Source organism: Triticum dicoccoides, chromosome 3B, assembly GCF_002162155.2.
Source record: "Triticum dicoccoides isolate Atlit2015 ecotype Zavitan chromosome 3B, WEW_v2.0, whole genome shotgun sequence".
NCBI lineage: Eukaryota > Viridiplantae > Streptophyta > Magnoliopsida > Poales > Poaceae > Triticum > Triticum dicoccoides.
Window position 1 is genome coordinate 118,714,702 of NC_041385.1, and position 9,244 is coordinate 118,723,945.

Here is a 9,244-nt window from a genome sequence, read left to right on the forward strand (position 1 = left end):
TCGTGCGGCCTTGCCTTTGCAATCTATCCGCCCTCTAGATTATTTTGCATGATGGGCCACGAGAACAACTTCAACTTGGGAGGTACCTAACATTTCGCCCCTCTCGGCATACCGGAAGTAGTGGTGGATCTAGAGGGTGGATAGGGTAGCCTCAACCCATCCATAGATTACACAGTAGTTTGTATATTATACTCCTCCGATCTAAATTAAATGTCGATGTTTAGTAAACTCTGTACTAAATCAGCGACTATTAATATGGATCAAAGGCAGTAGAAGAAAATTAAGAAGTAAATAAATTTATATGTGTAGTTCTACTGTTGGCCCACCTTGGCCCATTGGGCCGGATTCCCCCCTGACTAGAAGTAATGATCCTCGCAAATTGCATTTCGTACGCCAAAGCGGCAGAGTAAAGGTCATCAGCAGGACCTCCTATTTCCCCGCGTTATACAATGCTGAGCGAGCAAACGCGCACCCCACTCCTTCCCTTGGATTCTTTTGAGCCGGCCCATGTGCGGGGTGGGCGCCCCTGTTTTATTACTTTTTTTTGCTTCATTAGAAAATGGTCATGATTAAAAAAACAGTTTTCAAAAACTTCATGAATTTATAACTTATTCTAAAATTCAAAAAATGTTTGTGAGTTCGAAAAAAATGTCTCAAAATTAAAAAAAATGCCTGTGAATTCAAAAATTGTTGCGGGTCTGGGTAAAATGTTCACAAAATGTTCTAAAATTTTAAAATTATTCGCAGATTTGTAAATAGTTTGCAATTTTCAAATAAAATAATTAATTCAAAAATTACTGGTGATTTCTAAAAAAAGGTTTATGATTTTTTTAAAAAACTTGCATATTTTATAAAAAAATTAAAATTTGAAAAACGGAAAGGAAAGGATAAAAAAGAATAGAATGGGACAAATAAAAAAAAAGGAAACAAAAAATGAAAAAATATTTTTTAAAAGGGTTCAAAACCGGAAGAGGGAGCCTGTGCTTAGGCCGTCCCACATTCATCAGCAGTGAATGTCCACCTTATCTCATTTTTCATATCTACGTGCATCAACGAAAGGCCATGTTGCATGTCAGTGTATCTGATTCAACCGTTGTTCAGCATAGCCTTACGAACTTTGCATGTCTTGCGTTTGCATAACTCAAAGATTCCCGGCGCTTAGTCCTACGGCTTGCATCCATGAAGCCAAGGCGAGTGCCAACAAAAACTGGCCATTCTTCCCGTCCCTGACTGTAACGATGACTGCCGCGTAAAATAGATCCATGTCCTGATCATCACAGGTAGTGTCAAAGCCTACCCAAGCAAACCAGGGCCACCGTAAGCGCAATGTGGTGCTTCTGAAATTGCTCCTGCCTGAATTATATTTTGTAGTAAGACATAAAATTGTCTCATCAGAATTATTATGTGAATTTTGCAACAGAAAACATTTGATAAAGCAATCATTTTTTGAAACGCAATAAAGCAATCATCATCGACGCATTTTTATACATTGCAGGGTATTGTCAGTAACAGGAAAAACTGGATGCTCGGCAAAAATATGACGACGTTTAAAGGTTACATATAAGCCCCATGACATATAGGAAGCAATTCCAACATAACGAGGAACCTCCACTTGTTCAAAACATATCCGGATGTGTCCAATTATTCATGGGGTATGCGGTAGTACATTTCGGTAGGCATAAGCCCAGTTGGCCCAGACTAGGACTCTTGAGTTCAGAAGCCCTGCTCAAGAAGGTAATCACCGAGCCTCTCCACCACCATGTTGCACTGTCCAGGAGTCATTGGTTCCTCGTAAATTCCAATGATGATGGCCAGACTCGTCTTCTTGATTGTAACCCCTCCTGACCCCTGCAGAGAAAGCACCATTGATGAGATAAAAGATGCAAAATGTTCGACATTAGGGAATAGTCCGTACTAACACATCTTACTTTGAAGTAAACCTGTCAACTTTCTTGTGCGGAAATACTACTGCATTAATTTAGTTTCAGGAAAAATAGAAGTGTGATCAGTCAACTTCCAGTTAAATTTTGGATTGATCATATAAGCTGAAATGCTGACTGTCTCTAGAGGGAAACTGTAGAACAACCTACAAATCTAGATGATTTTTAAGATGCTAAAATTATTAACAGAAGAAATGATCTTTTATCATCACTAAAGTACCAAGGCAGAGAGAATTTGAGACTAATCAATGCATACATAAGTTGCTTGTGACCCAACTTAAACTGAATGAAGATTTTTGCTATCCGAAGTCAGGGACTTCTGCATGCTTGTAACCCCTCAACCATAGGTGTGAGGTTCATGATGATAACGTTTTTCTTTTGTGCAATCTAGGCAGTGTGCCTTGTGTACTAGTGAGGCATTCCTAATATATTATGCACACGGTAATTTTTCAGTTTCCCTCTAGTGCCTGGTGACCAGTAGAACTGCAATTTTAGTCATCATTATCATTGACACCAGTATGAAAACCTTGCTTGTAACTTGTAAGCAACAGAATGATAAATTGAAGCTTGTCAGGTTGCAAGAGAGTATGCTAAACTCAATATTTTCTGACTAGTAAAGAGTTGTCACTGAATATCAGAGATGTTTTAACTGTCTGAAAAATGCAGCAGGTGGCGGTGAGTTTTACTTGCATTTCAACTCCTATTTCTCAACCCTTTACAACAGAGTAGCTATTTTGTGCAAAACAATGAAAATGTTAAGTACAAATGTATATATAAAATGCTTCCTACATAACATCCAGTCATCATTTTTTATTTGAAAAGCAGAGTGATATTGTTATAGCTTTGCTGTTAATCGGAAAGCATGATGCAATTGTATTCCATTACACTGTGGATAAGATACATTTCAAGTGAACTTTTTCTCCAAACAAATCAGATTTTCCCTGAGTGTCCAGCTCCTGGGTGGCTTGCTCAACATTTTATATGGTACAAGAAGGATTCGTACGAACGATGTGACCATACAGCTACAGAAGCTAACTCATACAGCTAGTAATTCCTTTGCCCAGGAGAGCCAAGACCAAAGACCAAGACCAAGGATGCGTATGAACAATTTGACCATACGGCTACAGAAGACCAGTTTCTGATTCATAAGTATTTAAGACATGATTACAGTCCATGTTCCCATGTTAATTCTTTATTTCTGCATGCATTATAAGCCGATATAATGAAGTCTGCTCTCCTCCTTTTGAAGAAACTTTGTAACACCATGGTTTCTTTAAAGGAGTCTAGTGGTAGAAAATGGAATGCCAGGTCCTAACCTTTTTGCCCCGAATGACAGCCCCAGGTTCACCTTGAATAACCATGTACTTTGTACCACCAAGGAATAATCCAGTTGGTGCCAAAGAGCCTGGTTCATCGAAGTCATTTATTACTGCAGTAATTTCTTCAGGTTTGACCTGTGGAATGTAGAAACACACCGATAATAAGTCATGGGAATGATGCGATATAATCTTTCAAAGCGGGAAAAAGGAATGCTGCAAGATAAAGAGAGCAAAGGTTTGCAAACTGAACATACAAACTCATGGATCCACAAAAAGGCATACTGAAGATGCAAACTAATGGTGTCACAAAAAAAAAGCATACTGAGCAGTGGATCTTCCTTCCCGATCAATTAAAAATTACGAAGCAACGGTGTAATACAGTTCGAAATAGTAATTAGCACAAACAATCTTTATGCTCCCTGCAATCTGATGATCCAAGCCGTGTCTCTAGAAGAATTACTTGTACCACCAATTTGATATTTTTTTTTATTTTGGTAATTATGTGTTTTAGGCTAGCCGGGAAATAAACTTTTGGTCTGTATGGTCACATAAATATCACCGGCCAATGTGGTTCTATTCATAGTTTCAGATGCTTATATATAACAAAAATTTCAGCACAACTAAGCACATCTGTACTAGAAACCTAGCCCCAAACCAGCCGCGTTAACCACAGGAGGTAGAACCAACAACCAAGTACATGGGTACTTTGTAGTACTAAGTACATCCTATGGATTATTACGATTACAACAAGCGAGTGAAAAAATCGATTCCCCAACGGATCAGGCCCGCAGTAACTCGGACAAGCGAGATCCTAGCCAAGTCAAACATAGATTGACCAGGTCATCTAAGGGAGCATCAATGGGTAGGTAATAGGTAATCTATAAGGGAGAGGGAGGACCTTGGGGAAGGACTCAGACTCCGCCCAGACGGCGCCGTCGTGGCCGAGGATGGCGGCGGCGGTGAGGCGCTGGCCGTCGATGTCGCAGAGCAGCTGCTCGTCAACGTACGTCTGCCACGACATCCTCCTCCCTCCTCGCTCGCCTGCTCGTGGGATCTTTTCTTTTTTTGCCTCTCTCTCCCGAGATTTTTGCTCGCTCGCCTCGCGGACCGGCAGTGGGCAGTGGCAGGCAGGTTGATGCTGCTGGTTTTCTCCTGCGAGTCGCGTACTTATGCGAGCAAGGAAGCCAGGACGCGACGTGTGTGCCCACAGCTTGGCACGACTCCTCCGTCCAATGTGGGAAGGAATCCATTCATTCGTTCCCTGGCGACAACGAAGCGGAATTGCTTCCCTTCCAAAATAATGATGTGTGTGTGTAGTATGATTCGATCCCTGGACTGGACGGCCTCGGCGTTACCTGGCCTCACGTCGATCGACATTAGTGATGTTATACAGTGCTATTTTAGTGTTTTTTGGCGTCACCTTTGGTGAAGATATGATCCACTTTTGCATCGCATCAGATCTTCGTCGAGCCTGTCTGGTGCTCGCACCGGCTTGGTTTGTGGTGTGCTCGACGTGTGGTGCCTGGCACGACTCCTTTGTGGAGGGGACAAGGCGTAGAAGCTTCGGTCAGGAGTTTACTGCATCCCCTCAAAAAAAAAAGGAGCTTACTGCATCCCGCGTTTTACTGCTGCCACGCAAATCACCAGTCGTACAACCTTTGCTGCTCTGAGAAAGCAATCCTATTTACGGACGGACTAGATCTACATATCCTCTTCCCCTCCCCTCTCTCCAACCTAATATAATCCCGTAACCGTAAGTCCAATCCATTAGAATTTTTCCGTATGTGTAACTTTGCTCGCTATGAAAGGAGTAATAAATCGAAATAAATCAAAAATAGAAGCTCGAAATATGTGAGTGTGTGTAGAAGGGCATTCACAATCCTCACCCCCCAAACGGACATGTTATCCATTCACGAACAGTAATGCGGGAGCCGACAATCCAATATGCCCGCATCCATTTCGAAATAAAGCTGCACAAACCGGACGAATTTCAACAAACACGACGAAATTCCATAAAATTCGCACATAATTTACATAAAAAAAACTACTTCGTTCGCTTAACTAAAAACTTAAAAAAACTAGGAGGCTAACTTGTAGCGGACGGTGACCTCGTACGCGTGGCCCTGGCCGGCCCCACCACCATCATCGTTCGGGTCGTCGCCGTTGTATTTCGAGATGCGGAAGGGTGTGGGGTCGTGCTACCTCTTGAGCATGCGTTGGTTTTTTTTCTTGAAGAGGAAAGGGTGATGCAGCAAAGTAGCGTAAGTATTTCCCTCAGTTTTGAGAACCAAGGTATCAATCCAGTAGGAGGCTCCTCACAAGTCCCACACGCCTACACAAACAAACAAGAACCTCGCAACCAACGCGATAAAGGGGTTGTCAATCCCTTCACGGCCACTTGCGAAAGTGAGATCTGATAGAGATAATATGATAAGATAATTTTTTTGGTATTTTTATGATATAGATTGAAAAGTAAAGATTGCAAAATAAAGTAGATTGGAAACTTGTATGATAGAGAATAGACCCGGGGCCATAGGTTTCACTAGTGGCTTCTCTCAAGATAGGATAATTATTACGGTGGGTGAACAAATTACTGTCGAGCAATTGATAGAAAAGTGCATAGTTATGAGAATATCTAGGCATGATCATGTATATAGGCATCACATCCGCAATAAGTAGACCGACTCCTGCCTGCATCTACTACTATTACTCCACACATCGACCGACTCCTGCCTGCATCTAAAGTATTAAGTTCATAAGAACAGAGTAACGCATTAAGCAAGATGACATGGTGTAGAGGGATAAACTCAAGCAATATGATATAAACCCCATCTTTTTATCCTCGATGGCAACAATACAATATGTGCCTTGCTGCCCCTGCTGTCACTGGGAAAGGACATCGCAAGATTGAACCCAAAGCTAAACATTCTCTCATTGCAAGAAAGATCAATCTAATAGGCCAAACCAAACTGATAATTCGAAGAGACTTGCAAAGATAACCAATCATACATAAAAGAATTCAGAGGAAATTCAAATATTTCTCATAGATAAACTTGATCATAAACCCACAATTCATCGGATCTCGACAAACACACCGCAAAAAAGAGTTACATCGAATAGATCTCCAAGAAGATCAAGGAGAACTTTGTATTGAGATTTAAAGAGAGAGAAGAAGCCATCTAGCTAATAACTATGGACCCGAAGGTCTGTGGTAAACTACTCACAACTCATCGGAGAGGCCTTGATGATGATGTAGAGGCCCTCCGTGGTCGATTCCTCCTCCGGCGGAGCGTCGGCAAAGGCTCCAAGATGGGATCTCGCGGATACAGAAGGTTGCAGCGGTGGAAATAGTTTTTGGTGGTGCTCCTGGATGGTTTCGGGGTACGAAGATATATATAGGTGAAGGAGGTAGGTCAGGGGAGCCACAAGGGGCCCACGAGGCAAGGGGTGCGCCAAGCACCTTCACGGCCGCCTCGGCTGCTTCTTGACGTCCACTACAAGTCTCCTGGATTGCGTTTGTTCCAAAAAAATCACTCTCGAAGGTTTCATTCTGTTTGGACTCCGTTTGATATTCCTTTTGTGTGAAACACTGAAATAGGCAAAAAAACAGCAATTCGGGTTGGGCCTCCGGTTAGTAGGTTAGTCCCAAAAATCATATAAAAGTGTATAGTAAAACCCATAAACATCCAAAACAGGTAATATAATAGCATGGAACAATAAAAAATTATAGATACGTTGGAGACGTATCAAGCATCCCCAAGCTTAATTCCTGCTCGTCCTCGAGTAGGTAAATGATAAAAAGAGAATTTGATGTGGAATGCTACCTAGCATATTTCTCAATGTATTTCTCTTTATTGTGGCATGAATGTTCAGATCCAAATGATTCAAAATAAAAGTTCATATTGATAAAAGAATAATAATACTTCAAGCGTACTAACTAAGCAATCATGTCTTCTCAAAATAACATGGCAAAGGAAAGTACATCCCTACAAAATCATATAGTTTGGTCATGCTCCATTTTCGTTACACAAGAATGCTCTCATCATGCACAACCCCGATGACAAGCCAATCAATTGTTTCATACTTTAGTAATCTCAAACTTTTTTCAACCTTCACGCAATACATGAGCGTGAGCCATGGATATAGCACTATGGGTGGAATAGAATATAATGATAGGGGTTATGTGGAGAAGACAAAAAAAGGAGAAAGTCTGACATCGACGCGGCTAATCAACGGGCTAGGGAGATGCCCATTAATTGATGTCAATGCAAGAAGTTGGGATTGCCATGCAACGAATGCACTAGAGCTATAAATGTATGAAAGCTCAACAAAAGAAACTAAGTGGGTGTGCATCCAACTTGCTTGCTCATGAAGACCTAGGGCATTTTTAGGAAGCCCGTCGTTGGAATATACAAGCCAAGTTCTATAATGAAAGATTCTCACTTAGTAAATAAAAGTGACAACATAGAAGACTCTCTATCATGAAGACGATGGTGCTACTTTGAGCACAAGTGTGGAAAAAGATAGTAGCATTGTCCCCCTTTTTTCAGACCTTTTTTGGCTTTTTTTATTTGGTCTTTCCTTCTTTTGGCCTTTCTTCTTTTTCTTATTAGGAACAATGCTCTAAAAATGATGATCATCACACTTCTGTTTACTTACAACTCATGAATTATAACTCAAAACTAGAACAAAATATGACTCTATATGAATGCCTCCGGCGGTGTACCGGGATATGTGATGACTCAAGAGCGACATGTATAAAAAATTATGCATGGTGGCTTTGCCACAAATACGATGTCAACTACATGATTATGCAAAAAGCAATACGACAATGATGAAGCGTGTCATAATAAATGGAACGGTGGAAAATTGCATGGCAATATATCTCGGAATGGCTATGGAAATGCCATAATAGGTAGGTATGGTGGCTGTTTTGAGGAAGATATAAGGAGGTTTATGTGTGATAGAGCGTATCGTATCATGGGGTTTGGATGCATCGGCGAAGTTTGCACCAACTCTCAAGGTGAGAAAGGGCAATGCACGGTACTGTAGAGGCTAGCAATGATGGTAAGGTAAAAGTGCGTATAATCCATGGACTCAACATTAGTCATAAAGAACTCACATACTTATTGCAAAAATCTACAAGTAATCAAAAATCAAGCACTACGCGCTGCTCCTAGGGGGATAGATTGGTAGGAAAAGACAACCGCTCGTCCCCGACCGCCACTCATAAGGATGACAATCAAAGAACACCTCATGCTTCAAATTTGTCACACAATGTTACCATACGTGCATGCTATGGGACTTGCAAACCTCAACACAAGTATTTCTTAAATTCACAATTACATCAACTAGCATGACTCTAATATTACCACCTTCGTATCTCAAAACAATTATTAAGCATCAAGTTGATCATAGTATTCAATTTACTTCTTATAATAGTTTTTATTATACCCAACTTGAATGCCCACCATTCTAGGACCAATTCTATAAGCATAGCAAATACCATGCTGTTCTAAAAGACTCTCAAAATAATATAAGTGAAGCATGGTTGATCAATAATTTCTACAAAATAAAACCACCACCGTGTTCGAAAAAGATATAAGTGAAGCACTAGAGCAAAACTGCATAGCTCAAAAGATATAAGTGAAGCACATAGAGTATCCTAATAAATTCCGAATCATGTGTGTCTCTCCCAAAAGGTGTGTACAGCAAGGATGATTGTGGTAAACTAAAAAACAAAGACTCATATCATACAAGACGCTCCAAGCAAAACACATATCATGTGGTAAATAAAAAAATAGCTCCAAGTAAAGTTACCAATAGATGAAGACGAAAGAGGGGATGCATTCCGGGGCATCCCCAAGCTTAGGATTTTGGTTGTCCTTGAATATCTTGGGGTGCCATGGGCATCCCCAAGTTTAGGCTATTGCCAGTCCTTATTCCATAGTACATCAAATCTTTACCCAAAACTTGAAAACTTCA

General features: G+C 40.9%; 1 protein-coding gene across 1 annotated transcript; it reads right to left on the minus strand.

The window, feature by feature from the left end:
* Nucleotides 1-1,457: 1,457 nt before the first annotated feature.
* On the minus strand, nucleotides 1,458-4,414 carry LOC119275083 (profilin-like). The gene is made up of 3 exons (XM_037555867.1): nucleotides 4,158-4,414; nucleotides 3,257-3,394; nucleotides 1,458-1,848 (listed from the first exon to the last, which is right to left on the minus strand). The coding sequence occupies exons 1-3, from the start codon at nucleotides 4,278-4,280 to the stop codon at nucleotides 1,714-1,716; spliced, it is 396 nt and encodes a 131-aa protein (XP_037411764.1). The 5' UTR covers nucleotides 4,281-4,414; the 3' UTR covers nucleotides 1,458-1,713.
* Nucleotides 4,415-9,244: the final 4,830 nt, after the last annotated feature.

Bases quoted from the DNA above. Each gene is read 5' to 3' on its own strand.
- LOC119275083 (XM_037555867.1), bottom strand. From the start codon at position 4,280: ATGTCGTGGCAGACGTACGTTGACGAGCAGCTGCTCTGCGACATCGAC. The intron at 3,395-4,157 runs GTCCTCCCTCTC...TACATTCCACAG, and splicing joins AGTCTGAGTCCTTCCCCAAG to GTCAAACCTGAAGAAATTAC. The intron at 1,849-3,256 runs GTTAGGACCTGG...CTTTCTCTGCAG, and splicing joins CTGTCATTCGGGGCAAAAAG to GGGTCAGGAGGGGTTACAAT.